This window comes from Agelaius tricolor, unplaced genomic scaffold (genome assembly GCF_023055355.1).
Source record: "Agelaius tricolor isolate 1412-34295 unplaced genomic scaffold, bAgeTri1.0.p SCAF_7, whole genome shotgun sequence".
NCBI classification, from domain to species: domain Eukaryota; kingdom Metazoa; phylum Chordata; class Aves; order Passeriformes; family Icteridae; genus Agelaius; species Agelaius tricolor.
This window is the reverse complement of record NW_027269267.1, coordinates 7,064,217-7,082,604: the sequence shown is the minus strand read 5'-3', so window position 1 is coordinate 7,082,604 and position 18,388 is coordinate 7,064,217. Positions and strand designations below refer to the sequence as shown.

The following is an 18,388-nucleotide window of genomic DNA, read 5'->3' as shown; positions in this document are numbered from 1 at the left end:
AATACAGAAACAGCCATGGTATGTAAACATGGACAACCCCTTCAAAAAACTTGCAAAGAGAGATTGGCTCCTGGAGAAAAAATAAGCAACAAATCTCCTAAATAAATCTGGCTTATCTGTCAAAGAAAAAAAAAAGAAGTTACTTCTCAAAAAAGACAAATATTTCATCAGCTGTGAGAGGATCAATAGCAGTTATTAATAATTTACAGAATGAATGCATAAACTGAAGGCTGCTGTCACTGAAGGTCTCTGCTGGCTTTTCATGCTAACAGGTATTGAGTAATCAATTAATAGCATTCAGTTACCAACACTGATTAAGGGATATGAGATTTGACTTTCTTTATTAAAATCTAATGAATAAACATTGCAGTGCAGCTGGGAACAAGGGCAGTTTATTCCCAGGACCTGAACCAACAGAGAAGTTTGCAAAAGGATAACTCTCTAGATGCCACTGAACTGCAGCTGATTGGCAGCCCAGGTACCACCTCCTCGTTTCCTCCTGCACCTTTCATCCACCTGATTGCACCTACCCAGTATTTACTCCCCATTTTGGGGCATGTGCCACCTTTCCCCCACCCCCTGCCACATTCACACATGGACCTGTTGAGATGGACCATGGGAGTTTCCTCTTTCCTGAAGCAAAAACAAAATGCAGAACAGTGTTGAGGGAAGGATCAGGCTCATTAATATCTCACTGCCCTGTCCATGCCCATCCTCCAGCAGATCTGATCTCTGGAGGGGCCGGGATGTGTCCTTGGGGCTTGGAAGATGCAGTTTGCAGGGTTCCAAACTAAGCATCACCTGATCAGTTCAAGGGCTGCTGGTCCCCCCCTTCCTCTCAGCCACTTCACAGCTCTGTTCTGGGCACAAGTTTGCTGCAGAAGTCATCACAAACACATAACAGGAAAAAGATGGGAGAAGCAAAGGCAGAGGATCAGGAGGGTCAGAGGGCACAGCAAAAGACAAAAGTAGGTCTCTTAGCACACACAGAACAGGATAACTCAAGGCTGCTGGTGACAGAGACCACATCACAGTGCAAGTGGCAGGTGGAAATGTTGCTGGTTTTGGTGTCTCACACATTGGGAATCACAGTACTGCCACATCACTCCATACCTATTCCTGGAGCCCCCAATTGGGCTCTTGGACTGTCACTATAATAACAGTGAGGGGAGTGGATGTTTGGGAGGGAGAGCTCTGACCCAAAGTGGTACAAGGGCAGGGAAGGCACCAGGAACAGCAACAAAAGCATATTAAAAGGGAAATGAACACTAAAATGTGAATACTGGGGCGTGAGGTTGAGGTTTGCTGCAGAAAACCCCACAAACTACAGCCTCTTTTCTGGGCAAGAGGCAGAGTGGTCTCTCTGTGCCTCAACTGCTGCAAACAGAGCACACACAATACCTGTGAAGCAAAGCCTGGAAAAATCAGTCACACATGATATAAGGTCTCCTCTGGAGAAGTTTAACCCTTCACACGTTTCACATTCCAGCTCTGCCTCTGGCTTACCTGCCACTTTAACACATCACTAACAAAAGGCAGATATTTGATATTGTCCCCATTCTTCACAAGCAAGGCAAAGAGCTGCATTCAAATTCAAAAACCGTCCAAAACTGTGACTGGTGCTATTATTGCTCCTATGTACAGTATTCTGTCACCCAGAGGCAGATTTCCCTGCTCCCCAGGAGCATTTCAGTAGAATCAGATCTGAATTGCAATATAAGGGCTCAGCCACTTTTGCCACCACTTCACAGAAGACAGAAATTGGATGCAGTTTCCAGCACAGGTCAGCTTTCTCCACACAGAGAGCCATATATAGATATTTAGAGAGAGCTACAGCAGAAATCAAACAGTTAAGCAGCCTCATCTGCAGTTCTGCTCAAAGAACCAACAGGCAGGTAATTAATGCAAAAAACAAAGAAGCAAAGATGATAATTTGAAGCCCCAGATTGAAAATACCACCGTGTTTAGAGGATGCTTAACCGGGCAAGCCTCCATCTGTCACCATGGCAACCTGGTACCCAAGGCAGCCACCCAGAGATGCTGGTGGGAGATTGCCTCCCCCAGAATCTTATAACACAAGTTCAAGTCACGAAAATCATTCCTCTCCCCATCGTGCAGCACTCTGCATTCACATAGAGTGGACTCAAATGTAATCATCACAGTAATTATTTCATCTTCAGTTCCAACTTCTTTCTTTCTTGATGTCTCTGTACCTACTAAACACCTTAAATTGCACCATTTCACTAAACAGTTTCATTACAACCTCACTTCCTAACATCAACAGTTTTCTTATCCTGAGAGAATGATTAATTCAGATTTTTAATTAGTTTTTAAAACAGAAAATCTTAAATACCTATTCTAGGGCAAAATATCCAAACTGCTATTTAATAAAATCATAGCATCATTAAGCTTAGAAATATTTCCAAGATCACAGAGTCCAACCTTTATTATATATATTTATATATTTGTGTGTGTGTGTGTTTATTTGGATTACATATACTTGTATTATATATAATATAAATATTATATTTATATTTGAATTTACAAATGTGATAAGAATCTCATTTTTCATCTGACCCCCATGTGCCCTACAATGTAGCCCTATGATCAAATATATTTGACTATCTAAAGAGTATTTTAAAGCATAGTTTCTAAAAAACCCTGAAATTTAATAACACCATTCTATTCTGCCTGGAATCAGCAATTTTACTGAAACACCCTTTAATCTTAGCATGTCACAAAAAAAAAAATAAAAACACTAGAAAGGACATGACTGGAAGTTGCATCTCTGAAAAGCTGTAAATTTCTGAAGGCATTCCTGTTGTACTTTCTCTGCATTAGTCACAACTTTATCATGTTCCTCCATAATTATTATCTCCTTTCTAGGAAAAAAAAAATGCTTCTCTTATATAATTATTAAAATCATCTACGAGTTCTAAATTTTAATTCATGGAGGGAGCAAAGAAAATTCTGAGCCACAGGCACTCAATTAATAGCTTCTAAAATGGCTGGCACAAAAAAAAATTGTTCACCTTATGACCATAAAAATTCCTCCCTTTGACTAAAATTGCACATTGAGCAGGAAGAAATGCTGTCATTGTGCTTGTGCTGTATTAACTTGCAGCTCTTAATGCAGAACTTCCTCCAATTCATGGAATTTGCCAACGTTTTCCTCCCTGTATTTATTTTGACACAAAAGATATGTTTGCAAAGGATTTTTTCTTTCCTGGTTGTCAACCTGTTCAGCCACATCTAAATGATTGAGCCTGCAGAGATGTCAGGGAGCAGAGGCTGCTTTGCACAGGGCCAGAGGGCAGAGCAGCCTTGATGCAGCCCAGAGCAGAAAACAAACTTTGCACCAGGCTCAGCATCAGGATGTGCCCAAAAATGCACCTTGGAAATGGGATAACAGCCTGCAGAACAAGCACAGTCCTCTGCCCCGGGGTTAATGGAGAAATTGTGGGATGCAGAAATGTTTCACAAGACTGACAGCAAAAAAAAGGAAACATTTTGTTTATATACAGACAAACAAGACTTCAGTTCAGGGTCTAAGGTAGGTGAACTCAAGAATTTTTAACACAATTATTCAATTATTCAACAGATGGATGTCCATAGATTTTTAGCACATTGAAGCTGTTATTTTAGTGATCTTCATATTCCTCTTCTTTATCTTGAATATGTCTGATTTTCACCAGAAAAGCCACTTCTTTTCTTAATTTAAGTGATGAGTCTCAAAGAAAAAAACCCTAAAAAAAAAAACCCAAACCCAAATAAACAAATAAAAAAATCCCCACCTGAAGTATCTAAAATGTTAAGAAAAAAACCCAGGAAATCTGTCAAAACCTACAAAAAGTTACAGAAGCTGCTATTGCTGTGGGATCACATGGGAAGTACAACTTCCCTCACTATTAGATGTCTTTGTACAGTATCCCTGACCTACCACTGATGCTCAGGAATACTTGCAAAATACATGCAGCAAATAAATGAATTTGGCCAAAACTGCTGCACTGTACCCAAAGAAACAAAATCCATCTGTTAATGCTGCAGAAGGACATTTGGAGAGAACACCAATTTAGTGGTCAACATAGCTACAGTGAATGAGGTCCATAAGAAGAAACTGAGAGGAACATGCCCCAAACAGGTGAGGTAAATTCTGGGGGAAAAAGAAAAAACACTCCATCAATCAGGAATTAAGTTTCAAGCATGTAAAAATCAGATCAGTTAGCAGAAGAATCCAGTTTGCTGCTGCTTAGACCTAATTACTCAAAAATTCAAACAAAAACCCTCCTTGTTTATACTCAGGGCTCTCTGACCTCCTTCTGAGAAATGTCCCCACCACATCCTGTGATTCAGTGCCACCAGCATTAGTGACAGTTTCCATGTCCCTGTGTTCCTGGAGGGACAGAGGGCAGGAGCAGGGAGAAGACCTCACCCACAGCCAAGCAGACATTTTGCACCAGTGGGATTTCTCCTTGGTGCTCCACAGCTCCTTCATTGCATTGCTGGGCTAGAAACTGCAATTTAATAGAAACTGCCTTGGTCTTGTGTGTGCTCTAATGGGCACAATCTGATTACTGTTCCACCTCTGAGAGATCGAACCTGGCACTGGTCACCTTTAGCTCTGTCACTCATCATCAGCCAGACAAAAGGTTTTAATTGAAATAATGGCTTGAGACAATAATGCCTGCAAGGCATTAGAGATATGGATTGTAAATAAAACAAAAACCAAGACAACAACAGCAACAAAAAAGCAAAAAACCAGGGTCTGGGTGAGTTAAGGTGGTACAGGATTGTTTTGTAAGGTTCCTCACATTACGGAAAGGTTGAGGAATTCTGCTCTTGTGAAGAATTCTGTGCCTTCAGTGTGAAGGCAACCTTTTAACTTCTCTAATTTGGGCCATCTCAACAATAGTAATTTAGATATCTGATTCAATCATACCAAAGAAAATTCAAAACTTATAGTTCAGAACCTACAACCATGGTAGAGCTGGGCCAATGTAAGTTGTCACTCTCGGTCATGCCTTACCTTCAAAAGAATGCAAAAAAGACCAGAAAAGCAACTCTTTTTTGACCCAAGTATTTTGGCCATGGGGAGAGATCTTCTGTTTTCCTAAACTGTATCACCATGCTGCAATTAATGCCATTAAAATGAATATCACTTACCTAGAACATTACAGAGCTAGGGAAAACAACAAAATTACAGTTTCAGAAACCCCAAGGAGCAAAAAGAGACATTATCAACCTATCTGCTTAAAATGTACATTTACTTAAAATATTTGTACAAAAGACCTAACATTTCTGGCTAAGATACAGCACTCTATGAGCAAATATAATTTATTTCTGTTGGCATTTCATTGTCTAGCCAAGCAATGAGTTTTTCTGTCTGAACTCTAATTCTGTAATCTTGTAACCGAGGTCAATAAGAGCATCCCCATGAGTTAATGGGACATCATGGGAGCATAAACTCTAGTCCCAGCTTTCTGTGATCTCTTCTCCCTGTAAGAGCTCATGGATGATCCATTCACGGTGCAGGGAGCAGCATTTATTAAGCATTTATTAAGTTCTTAAAACCAGAATTGCAAACATGCAGCCTATGCTTGTCCCAAGCTTTGCAGCTGGTTAAGTGATACAAAGCCTGGGCAGATATGAGTGAGATGACCAAAGCTGAGGGGTGTTAAGCTCAAGCCCTGCCAAGCATGGGATGAAGACAATTTGTGACATTTGGGTGGAAACACAACACATGTGGTACCTTTTCAGTGCTACCCAGCCTTATGTACTGAAGACAGCTGTTCTGCCCAAGGCTTCCCTCATTTCCACTTCACTTTTACATTTGAAGTTCCCCCTGAAACTTCATATTGACAAAACTGGGTGGGCACTCCAGATTTTCAAAGGTTGAGGATTTCTGGTATCAATCATTTACTGTGTTCTCTTCTTTTAATGGACTTGTCATGGACAGCCATGGCCACCTCACACTTTAAAGCATGTCAGAATTCTTCTCCTACGCTTCAGTCAGGTAAAAAAACCAAACCCAAAAACCTTCTGCATGTCCTTTGCTATGGCTCCAGGATATACTGGGAAAATTCATATTAATAATAATATTAATAATATAATTATCATTTATACTCTGATATTATCACACACCCTCAGTCCCAGGGCCTCCTTTAGCTTAGATCATCCCTTTCTGCTAGTTTACAAACTGGGCTGCCTCAAAACACAACAGACACAATAGAGGGGGGAAAAAAAGAGAGAACTGAAAGTACTACAGCAAACAGATCACAGCACTGGATCAAATAAAGCTGAGCACAGTGAACTGGCTGAGGGTCTACACAGGCAGTTTCCTAAAGGCATCCTTCCAGGCATTACTATTATGAAGAGATCTACAAGCAAATAAAATGCCAGTCAGATTTACTCTGAAGAATAGTTTTGCCTTCCATACACAGCAATGTGGGGAAAAAAAAGACTAAGCTGCATCTGGAAAATTTTGTAAAATTATGCAACAGTTTCCTCAGAAGAGAAATGCTTATCTGTTTTGCCAAGTCTTGCTTGTTCTCAAGCAAAGAATTCTTTTTTTTAGTCCTCTGAGAAAAGTAAATGCTCAAAACAACAAAATCAAGTGGAAGAAGTGAACTTAAAAACTAAACAGACTATCATTCTCATATCTTGACATTAAAGATTGACTTGTAATTTCCCAGATTTCTCAGTATCTAATGACTCACAGGTGTTCACCTAGGCCAGGCTGGGCAACAGCAAAGCCCAGCAGACCCATCATGTCCTCATTCCATGGCTGCTCATTTTGTTTCACATTTTAATTGATCTTCAGCTAATGGTTTTCACACAAATAGCACACATAATAATTACAGATTTATATGGAGCACCTCTCAATGTCACTTCCAAACAGCCATGCCCCAGAGACTCTTTGGAAATTCCTACCATCATCACAGCCCACAAATACAAAGGGGTGCAGACACACAAAAGGTGTGCACACACACACAGAGGCTAAATTGTAAAGCCTACAAGGATTTGTGAACATTTTATTTATTTGAAAAACCAAAAAATTAGAATGAAGCCTGCTGAAAGCCCAAACCATTCTCCAGGTGAGATACAAAAGGCTGAGAATGTACATGTCATCTAGAGAAGCCCAAAAGAGAGGCACTAAATAAGATGACTTGTGACTTTCATCCATCCATCCATCCATCCATCCATCCATCCATCCATCCATCCATCCATCCATCCATCTCTAAGTGCAAGCAGGAGGAAGTTTGAGCCAAACAGTTCATAAAAACATCTCTGCTGTGAAAGAAAAAATGCTGCCACTAGAATGGTACCATTCTGATAGAATGTGTAGGGGCAAAAATGGTGAAGAAAACATAAAAGACAAATATCTAAAGTGGGAAAAAATGCATTTACACCCTTTCCTTCCCTCATTTGTGCTTGTTATTTAGCATAACACTGATTCAGCCTCTGGCCAAGCTGCCTCATAAAAAATTAATTCATATTGGAACAAAAGAGGTGTCTTGCTCCAATATTTAATACATTCAAACACAGATTTATCACTCAAGCAAAAATGAGCCCAGTTTATACTCAAGCTATCCTAGTAATCCAGGTAATCATGGTGCACAGCATGAACCTGCTGTTTGATCAGCTGTTGCTGTGTGCAGTCAACTGAACAGACTCAATTCAATGTTTTATATATGAATTATACCATCAAGATAAGGAGCAGCTGCCTGGGAGGCAGGAGGCTACAGGGGCATCTTTCCTCCCACCCTCCTCACTTCCAGCTGGGTGGAAACTGAAAAGCATGAAAAAGTTGAATAGTTCAAAGTAATATCTGTAAGATGAGCAGCTTTAAAATGAATCAAAACTTCAGGGAACTTTGTAAACACCTGAAAAATGAAGTGCCAACAGAAGCCAGGTCACCACCATAACTTAATATTTGCAAGATGCCCAAGCCCTTAATGAGCCACAGCCAGACTCTTCAGTGGCAAAAATTAATGCATCTGTGATTTATTGTGCCAGATGTGCCAGTAACTCACAAGGTCTCAGACTTTCTAGACTAGACCTCCCATTCTTCTAGGGCTGGTTTTCACTTTGCTTTCCCCCATCCTATCCCTTGCTCTCCTTTCTGCTACACAATCACACACAGACCCCCCACAAAAATCCCAATGCCCATCATTTCCTTGGGCAGTTCCTTGCTCTCCATCCACTGCTGCTGCTGCTCCTGATGCTGTTAAGAGCCCGCAAAAGTCACACAGCTGAGTCCTGTGGGGCTGTGGGTGGCACAGGAACAGAAACCTACTTTTCCCTTAAATAATATTATCACTGTTTCTTGATTAGGTCAATGCAACTCCTCTCTGACTTGACAGGCACCTCTGACTTTTCAGCACCTCTTTTATTACTAACTTATCCAGAATTCAGGCCTCCCCAAACGAGACCCTGATGGCCATTCTTCTTTCTCTTCCCTTCCACCCCAAATCTAATAATGGTTTATGGAGAAAATACAGTTTTCTGAGTGTTTTTATACTGTTTTTTCTTTAAAGCAAGCTGTTTGAACAGAAAACTGACAGGACAGAGAAGTTGTGCAAAAATACAAGAGCATGGGTGGGTTATTTAGAAGAATGCTAGTCATTCGTGGTTTAAATACCAATGGCCTATAGTGCAGCCTCACTGACCCCTGAAAACAGCAAAAAAATGTTAAACAAGAATAATGCAGCATTACAAAATTATAAACCTTAGACACAAATCAGTCCACAAGGGAAAAAAAAAAACCAGTGGATTAGATGAATGACCACATCTTCACCATCCTTCAAAGCAGCAATGATAATAACACCTGACATAAGTTTACAAGGATGAAATAGGTTATCAGCCCAGAAGGAAAATCATGTTAAGTTCAAAAATGGCTATATAAAAATTAAATGATTGAAACTTTAATGAGATGAATGGAATTTGCTCAAGAAACCAAAGCCTGGCTGAAGCCCTGGAGTCCTCACTACAAAAAAGACAAGGACCTATTGTAGCAGGTGCAGAGGACGCCCACGAAGATGATCCAAGGGATGGAACACCTTTTCTATGAGGAAAGGCTGAAAGAACTTGGGCTGTCCAGCCTGGAGAAGAGAGGGCTCTGGGAAGACCATATAACAGCTCCCAGTGCCTAAAGAGGTTTACCAGAAAGATGAGGATGAAATTCTTAGTAGGGCCATAAGACAAGGGATAATGATTTTAGACTAAAAGAGAGTAGATTCAGATTAGATGTAAAGAAAGTAATTTCTTACAATGAAGATGGTAAAAAGCTGGAACAGGTTGGACAGGAGAAGTGGTGGAAACATTCAGGGCCAGGTTGGACAGGGCTCTGAGCAACCTGTCCCTACTCATTGCAGGGCAGTTGGAACAGAAGAAGATCTTGGAAGAATGGTCATTGGAAGAATGGCCTTTAGAGAATAGCCCAAACTCTCCTATGACTACAATTCCTCAGGAATGATGACTGATTTTAGAATCATCCCTAAATGGTTTGTAAGGACATCAAGACACACTGTCAGCAAAGGAAATCCAAAGGAAGGTCTTCAATAATCTAGGACCCTGCTCAGTAAACTTTTATAAGCATGACAAACTTCAGTGCTGTATCAGTGCACCCTGTGAAATAACTGCTGCAGAACAGAGACAGAACACAAAGGCAAACACTCCCCTTTTAGGAAAGGGCAGAGAGACAACATGGCTTTTTGTCATGAAATAACATAACTATTTAATTACAGTTGTCAGTTGTGCTACGGAGAAGGAAACCGCGGCAGTGGGAAATGTGCCAAAATCCCCCAGATTGTTTACATACAGAATAATAACTTCTGAAGAAGAAAAGCCTTCTGAATTGATTAAATTATGTGCAAGGCCTAATTCATTGACATTAGCTGCTGTGTAAGATATATAAATACAGAGCAAACTCTCTGCTGGTTTACAATAATACAAGCAGCACTGGAAGTTTACCTCTGGGACTGTCAGGGCTGTGTAAGCCCACACTGCTCAAGCTGCCTCCTTAGGCAGTGCAAACATGAATAAACAGCTTTTTGGCACATCTCTCCAGCTTTGGATAAGACTACATACAAACACCACTAAGAGCACCTCCAGCAGTCTACAGCATCCTTGTCAACACACCCCTGAGATCATCATAGACAGCCTGAGAACTCCAGGATGGAACCAGAGCAGAGGGCTGCTCCTCACAGCCACTGGGACCACAGGCACCAGTGTTTAACCCAGAGCTGTGCCACTGTGGTGTCTGACATGGTGCTGCTTGCTGGAGACTGACACTGATCACTCCTTACAGCAGGGGAAGCACAATGAATTGCATCTCTCTAAAATAACTCCTGGACTTGATGGTGCCAAGGAGGAAAATGAGCAAATCGTGATTCATAAATATGCAGAATGTGATCTTTTGGCAACCTCTTGATGCTACAAGAAAATGAAAGAAAGAGAAGTAGGCAAGGAGAAAGCAAAGAGGATGGACGTAGAGGATGCAGGTGCACATCTCTGGTCCAAAGATGACCAAGTAAATAATTTTTAGCTGTGTCTTCATGGAAGGAAGAAGAGCACAAATTGAAATACTCACTCTTTCCATGTCACTATCTTTGACCAGGGAAACTAAGATTCCCAAGACAACCAGCTGGAAATGTCTATGTGAAAAAATAGTGCAGAAAGAACATCACACAATTGATCTGAACCAATTCCCTAGTGCAGACTAACACCACTCACCACCTCCAGTGTGATTAGGTTCTAGTCAAGTGCTAGACCAATCTCTCACATCTCACCAACTAAAAGTACCCCTGCAGGTGGTTGTCCAAGCAAAAAATGCACAGAACTTCCTTACAAAGAGCTTTCAGGCTCTCCTGAAAATCTTGTTAGTAAAAAAAAAAAAAAAAAAAAAAAGGCAATTCAGCAGCACAGATAAGAAAATCCTGTAGACTCTCCAGTTTGTAACCTGAACACCCACTGCTGCACATAAACTTTGGTTCCCTACCAGTTATTTCCCTTAATAGCTTAACATATTTCCTACAATAGAAATAACAGCAATTCCTTTCCCAAAGTTTTGCCATCCTAACTTACCTTTTTTCTCCTTCCATGGTAGTTCTCCCATTTTGCTGAACATACTGAATGAACTTTCCTTAACAAAACGCTTTCATAATGGTTAAATAAGCTAATGAAAAACCTTTCCTTAATGAAGCATCACCCTGAGCCCTGTGAGATGAGATGGCTCCTGCAGGTAGGCTGGAAAGCTTCTTATCAAATCAACTCTCAGACCAATTAGGAGGTCTCAGACAGTGAATTACAAGAGCTGTCCCTGCTGCCTAGGCTACTAAACCATTTCACAACATTATGCAGGTGCTTTCTGCTCTGCTTACTGTGCATTGCCAAGTTTTTTTCTGTGAAATGTCCAGAAGTCAAATGCAGATTCCCCCTAACTGGCTCCTTCTGCTGTAGCCATGAGAGGTTGAGTACAAAAGGAATAAATTCCTGCTGTCAGATACAGAGACAAGTGACTGAAAATGGGAACCAAGAACCTCATCATGACAACTGACAGGAAAATGTCCTGGATTCCCTTTGCCACAAGTGCATCCCTGAGGGGTGACATTCCCTGGAGAGGGCCAGAGTCCTCCCACTGACCAATCCAGCCTGGTTCATCATGAAAGGCTGTTTCATCCATGCCCTCAGTTTGGTTTTGTGGGGTTTTTTTCTTCTCCAAATGGACATCTAGCATAGGACTCCCAGACTAGTAATGTTCTCCATAAACTTTGTCTTGTTTGGTAAACCATCTTTTCAGAGGAGGAGCTTTGAGACATTGTAATTTACTACCAGAGGGCAAAAAGAAACAACTGAATCTACTCACTATCTATTCAGTATCTACTGAATATTATGTATTTCATCTATAGTTTTCTTACAACTTGTCCCAGATTTGTTTTAAAACACAATTTTGCCCTCTGCATCAGTCTGTTTTTAAATAGATAGAATACCATCAGATAATAGCCCTCAAAACACCTGGTCTGTTTTGGGATGTTTTGGTTTTGTTTTTATTTTTAAAGTAACTTGACAGTGGTTCACAGGTGCAGTGAGAGCTACTGTAATTATATAGCACATTAAATTGTCACACAAATTAAAAGTGAGGCTTAAGAAGAGTAGAGAGCACAGTGGCACCAATATAATGCAAGAATAGGTATGGAAATATTTTTAAAACCTAACATAACAATAGAATTCCTTTATCTTACATTATGTTTTGGTTCTAAGCGTACAGGAACATGGCAGGTTGCTTGTGAACAGCAAAACACCAAGCATTACTTCAAATAACACTATAATTAACAAAAGACTTCACCTTTAAGGAAAAAAAATCAATTAACCTCACTTTGATTGTAAAATCTGTGCACTAGAGATTTAAGAGAAGCATTTTCTTAAGTAGGACTGGCATAAGATTAGAATAAAATCTGATCATTTACTTGAAAACAAAACAAGGAAAGCAGTTCCCAAGACAAAAGCAGGGACAAGAAGACACTTTTGAAAACAAAAGGAGAAAATCTTTAAACAAAATCTCTGAGCAGATTTCAAGATTTTATTTGAAGTCATTGGTGTCTCAATTTAGAAGACAAACAAGTTTGATGATGTCACTTTATAGTTTTCTCATAGTTGTTTTGACCCTTGTGCTGGAGGAGCCCTTCAAAGTAAAAGAGAAGACTCCAAGCAAAGAGAAGAATCTGTCACAATGCACATTCCAGCTCTAGGAGGGTCTGTTATGCTTCTGATCTAAATATTCTTTAGTACCAGGCACACTGGATGCAATGTGTGGCTAAGCATTTTCATATATGCCTTTTGATTCTGGGAAATTTTCTTTTAAAATATTTCTTTTTAATCTGCACCAGTTGCAAAAAAAAATTTCAAAAGCTTTTGCTGAAGTTTTACCCATAAAACAGAATCTACCCTTAATAAATCCTCCTGTTCCTCCAAGGTCTTCATTATCCTCAATATTATTGAGATTACCTGACATCTTCAGAAAAGCCACAGACCAATTACTTTGACTTGAAAGAAATGAAGACTAATTTTGAGTAGATTTTCATTACATAAAATTTAAACTGCTCCTTAGTTTTATTCTTCCCTTTTATCAAACCTACAGTAAAAAACACTAAAAATTATTCAGCAAAGGAAGTGGCATCTTCAGATAAAAGAACAGAGACCCACAGGGCTGTGAAGGCCTCTGCACTGTTATTTCATTATCAAGTTTTCAGTCTTTAAACCCTACTGATTACACCTGGATAAAAAGACATGCAGAGCTGCTGCCAAGGAGGGACTGAGCCTGCAAATGCACAGCTTGCTTTACCTGCAGAAATAAAGAGAAAGGAGATGGCCAAGGGGCAGCTCTGACACTGTTTGTGTGTGTGCATCCTCCTGCTGGCACAGCAAGTCCTTGTTTGCTCTGCCATCCCCTGCTTTGCTGGGGCTGGAGCACACCTCAGTGTGACAAAAGCCTTCTGCTGTTTGTTTTCACAGGCAGCAGCCACAGAGCCTGGGTCAGAAGAGCCTCAGGCAGCTCAGATCCAGAGACTTTCTGAAGGAACACATGGGAATTGCGGAGCAGCAACAACCCTGCTCTCCAAGGGGTGCCTCATTCTAAAAATCAAACACTTCACTCTCTGGTGGACAGGAGCAGAGATCTCTGCAGCAGCTGTGCATGTTAGCAGGGGTTCTAAATCAGGGTAAGGAGATCTAAAACCACAGTTCCATCACCTGGCTGCAAGTTCAATGATGTACAGACAAGCGTGATCACAAGTGAGCAGGGGCTGCACACAACAGCTATAGGAAAGGGACTGAAGAGGGGTGCTTAGTCAATACAATTTTTGTGCCTGTATATTTTTCCAGTCTTTGTGGGAAGAGAGGAGAAAAGTTGCTACAGCACAAAGCAGGAGCAGTTTGGTGGGTATTTAGCGTAAAGAGAAGTAAATAGAAAACTGTTCCCCCTGCCACTTGCTGCAGGTGGCAAAGAGTGAAGTACAGATTGACCAGAGCTCAGCACTGCTCCTCTGTCCTGATGCTCTTCCAGAAAAACCTGAGTGGGCTGTGCAGGCTTGCCATGAAAATATTCCCATGGCAACCACAGATAACAAGGGTAGTTTAAAAGCTGTTACACTGACTCTTTCACTCCAACTCATTCACCAGAGGGAATGCAGCACTACTGCTGTACAAAACCATGCCACTGGAAATGTTTTTGTTTACAAGGCATGAACAGACATTTACCATGAGCTAATTACTTTAATTGAGTTTCACTGTGACACACAGTGTAAGTTAAAAATTAGCCACAGCACTGTGTTCAGAATCCACTGTGCTTTATAGAAAAGCACTGGTTAATTTTTGCTGTTTGTATAAACATACTTGAAACAGTCAAACATTATTCAGCAGTTTGCTATCAGAGAATCATCCTTAGGAAATAATGCCTATGATTTTTTATCTGTGTTTTGTATATCATTCAAATTGCATGCTGCACACCTTAACATGATGGTTAAACAGACTCCTAGAATTATAATAAGGAAATAGTGGAAATTAAAAGCCATATGAAAAACAGATGGACAAAATCACATTTAGTAACAGATCTCAAGTAATTGTTTGTGGTTTGGCAGGAGATACTGCTGGATCTGTGGATGTGTGCACACTCCTCGTGCTCTGAGGAGATCCCCAATGGGACAGGAGATATCACTCCAGACCTCCCTATGCTAAGGGGCCAAAAAGCAACTGTTGATATGCCAAAGGCATAGGGGAAAAAAAATCTACTGCCCATGCACAATTTATTTGGTACATGGATCTCAGAACAAAGTGCTCAGGGGAGAGATTCACTGTGGGCAGGCACAGAGGTTTTCTAGCCCAGACTGGGTTAAAAACTGATTGTCACTCAAGTGCAAGAAGGTTCCAGGGCCCCAGTGCTGTCTGTCCATTCTGCCAGGCTGCTCATGCTCTCAAACCCATACCTGTGCTGAAAGGGGGACTAGAAACTTCCTACCCACCCCAGCTGATTTCAGGCATTTTTCCTTTGTGCCTCTACCTGTGCTGAACAAAAGGCAGACAAGGATTCAAATTAATCACATGTGACTGAGGGCCTCTACCTAACACCCCTGGATGGGATGCAGAGGATGCTGAGTGCTTCCAGCCTGGCTTGTCCAAAAGATCCAAGGGTACTGGAAAAAATTGCACAGGTTCAGGGGATGCCAGGACTGGACAGTGGAAGAACCAGAAAAATAAAACGTAAATCTATAAAATAAAATTGAATTTTAAAAAAAATTATTAAAATGAACAATAGTAGTAAAAATGACCGGTAATGGACATAAACTATAACAAAAATCGATATAAACTATAAAAAAAATTATCATTTATATCAATTATAGTTTATATCCATAAAAATTGATATAAACTATAATAAAAATTTATAATAAAAAGTATTTTATTCTAAAAATACAATATAATAAATAATTAATTATATATTATAAATATAATAAATAAATAATAGTGGTAATAACTAATAATAGAAAAATTAATAATAAAATAAATAAGAATAAAAATAATAATGATGAATCAAATAAAATAATAATAATGAATAAAAATGAATAATAATAAAACCAAAGATAAAGTAAAATACAAAATAAAAATACGATAAAAATAAATAAAATTAAATAAAAACATGAGAAAATAACACTACAATTGACATTATTAATAGTTTATAATAATAAAACACTGCCTGCACCATACGGCACCGACCGATGGGGTTGTGCCCAGCCGCTTGTACCGAGCCGGCGGGGATGCGCTCGGGCCGGGCGGGGGTCGCGCATCCCCCGCCGCTCTGCTCTGCCCCGTGCCCTCCCCGCCATCCCCGCCGCCCCCGCACCCACCTGAGATGCCGCCCCCGACCACGACCACGTCGCATCTCTCGGCCATGGCGCTCCGGGGCTCGCTGCTCCCGCGGCGGCTCCGGCCGGGCTGTGCCGGTCCCGCCCCGCGCTGGCGCCGCCCCCGCTGCGGGACCCGGCCCGGGCGGTGCGGGGCTGCTGGACGGGGATGCTGAACGGGGATGCTGCTGCTGGTGGTGGTGCTGCTGGTGCCGGGGCTGCTCCTGGTGCTGCTGCTGGTGCTGCTGCTGGTGGTGCTGCTGGTGGTGCTCCTGGTGCTCCTGGTGCTGCTGCTTCTGGTGCTGGTGCTGGTGCCGGCACTGACCCACAGCCAGGGACAGCCCTGCCGGGGAGGTCTCTCCGGTCTCCCTGCACGGGCTGGGCAGGGAATTCGGCTCTGGTGGAGCAGCGCGGCTCCCAAGGCGCAGCAGCGCGGGCTCTCTGCTTGGTTCTGTTGGAATTCGCTTCTGCAGCCATCCTGGAGTGGCTGTGGCTGCCGAGGTGGGGACTCTGAGATGTATCAGTGCTCCTGCAGACCGGCCTCAGAACACAGAGCTGAGGGTGACCCCCAAGAGGATCACAGACCCACAGGGCTCATCCAGAAGCAACAGTGTCGTCAAACCCGCTGGGATGCTTTAGGCTGGTCCCCTACACACCCAGCAGGGCCTTCCACTGCTCAGGTTTCTGTTTTACTGTGAGGGTGGCACCAGGAGAAGTGGGTTTGGGGATGCTCAAAGCATGGAAATAAGTTTAAGCATGGAAATAAGTTTGGTCTGGTGTATCTGTAGGGATCCCATCCAGCAGTCATTTCAGTCATACCTGATCTCCCACGCCTGTTGCCCTGTTTCTTCAAGTTTTTCTAAGCCTTCTGATGACATTCTTGTATCTTCTTGAATCCTGATCGTTTACATTCTTGTAACGACCTTTCTCACGCACTTTATGTAAATAACTCATTGTTTTGCATTCTTTTATGGAGGAGAAACATTTGATAGACTGTTGGTTTGTCCAGTGTCATTGGAGAAGTAGCACTGTCATCCTCCAATCCACTGTCACTTTTGGAAATCTATAAATGTTAGAGTCAGAAATTAAACTTCCCTCCTTTTTACCTTAGAGAGTTGCGTGTCCTCATAGTTTTATTTCATGTCCTATAGCAACACACACCCGGCAGACTCCAGGCAGAAGGTTCCCAGCTCCAGGACATCCTCTGAGCCAGACACTTCAGTTTCTGTCATTCTGCATGTCCCAGAGCTGTACATTGCAGAAAGCAGCCCATGAAAGTCTGGAGAGGCTCCCTGTCCCTCTTCCATAATACCTCAGGTGAGAGTTTATGGGGTTCAGAGACAGGGAATGTGATGGAAGTCACAAATATTGACTACAAAGGGTACAGTCCTGCAATTTTAGGCAAAATGGGAGGGAAGAAAATTAAAGGGACGGGAAATAGAATAAAGATAGAAATACATATTTTTACTCTGATTGAAAGAATCTGTCTGATTAAATCAAATTCCAAAACTTCTTTATCCTGAGAGAGACACAATCATCAAATTATCAGAAATAATGGTTGCAGAGACATTTCAAATCCCATATGAAACACTCAAAACTGGGGAAGGCCATTCCAAAAGTAGAAATTGGTAATTTTATGGACTCTTGTCAAGGGTAGCTATGGTTATATTTATGTATTTAATGCCAGGTGCCACAACCTCTTAATGTTCTCAATATATATCACTTATTCCTGGGATTCTTCTGGTTCCTATTTTTGTCTCTTGTGGCTCTAAGAATCAATATCTTTTTTTTATTTATTTTTTCATAGGTGTGTTTGAAACAGGAGTCTGTGTTGCCTGCATTTGAGGGTATGTGGCAGAGGACCTACGAAGGCACAAAGCCCTCCAAGAGCTCCTGTTAAGACACACCAGAGCAAACATCTGTGTCATTAAGTCTGTTTCTGTATGTTCATGGACACATTACATAATCCTGCTAGTGAATAAATCCAGCACTGTCTAGAGCAGGCCAAACCCCTCCCAAAGCCAGGTTGGTGTTTTTTCCCTCCTCTCTCCTGCAATAAGTCTGGTTCAAAGGTTCTTTTTTTTTCATCTCAGTAGCTTCTGCTTCTGAAGTGTGATGGTAACTCCAGCCAGTACAAAAACTAGCACACCATGGTACATTTAAACAGGTTCTGCTTTCCCCTCTTTGCTTTTCTGTTTGCAATGTTGAGATGCTTGTCAAGCACTTCAGGATCCTCAAATATTGGAATACACCTTTGCTGATCCTAATAACAATTTTATACACAGATCCCAGTCCAAAAGTATCTGTTTTCAACAGGTATGAGCAGAATGGTGTACCTAACTCTAATAAAGCCTCTGATGGCATAAAGATTTTTTTTCTTTTTTTTTTTTTTTTTCTTTTTTTTTTTTTTTTTGGTCTGGAACCCTCACATCTAATCCCATTAGGATTCAGTTTCTTGTTTTCTTGTTTTTATGGTCCCATTACTTCTCTCATGA

At 41.3% G+C, this 18,388-nt stretch overlaps 1 protein-coding gene across 1 annotated transcript in view; it reads right to left on the bottom strand.

Moving 5' to 3' along the window:
* MAOB (monoamine oxidase B) overlaps positions 1–16,336 on the bottom strand; it is a 53,036-nt gene extending 36,700 nt beyond the window's left edge. Inside the window, exon 1 of the mRNA XM_071430262.1 lies at positions 15,897–16,336. Within this exon, the coding sequence (XP_071286363.1) occupies positions 15,897–15,942 (46 nt within the window). The 5' untranslated portion in view covers positions 15,943–16,336. The remainder of the gene's footprint in view (positions 1–15,896) is intronic.
* Positions 16,337–18,388: the final 2,052 nt, after the last annotated feature.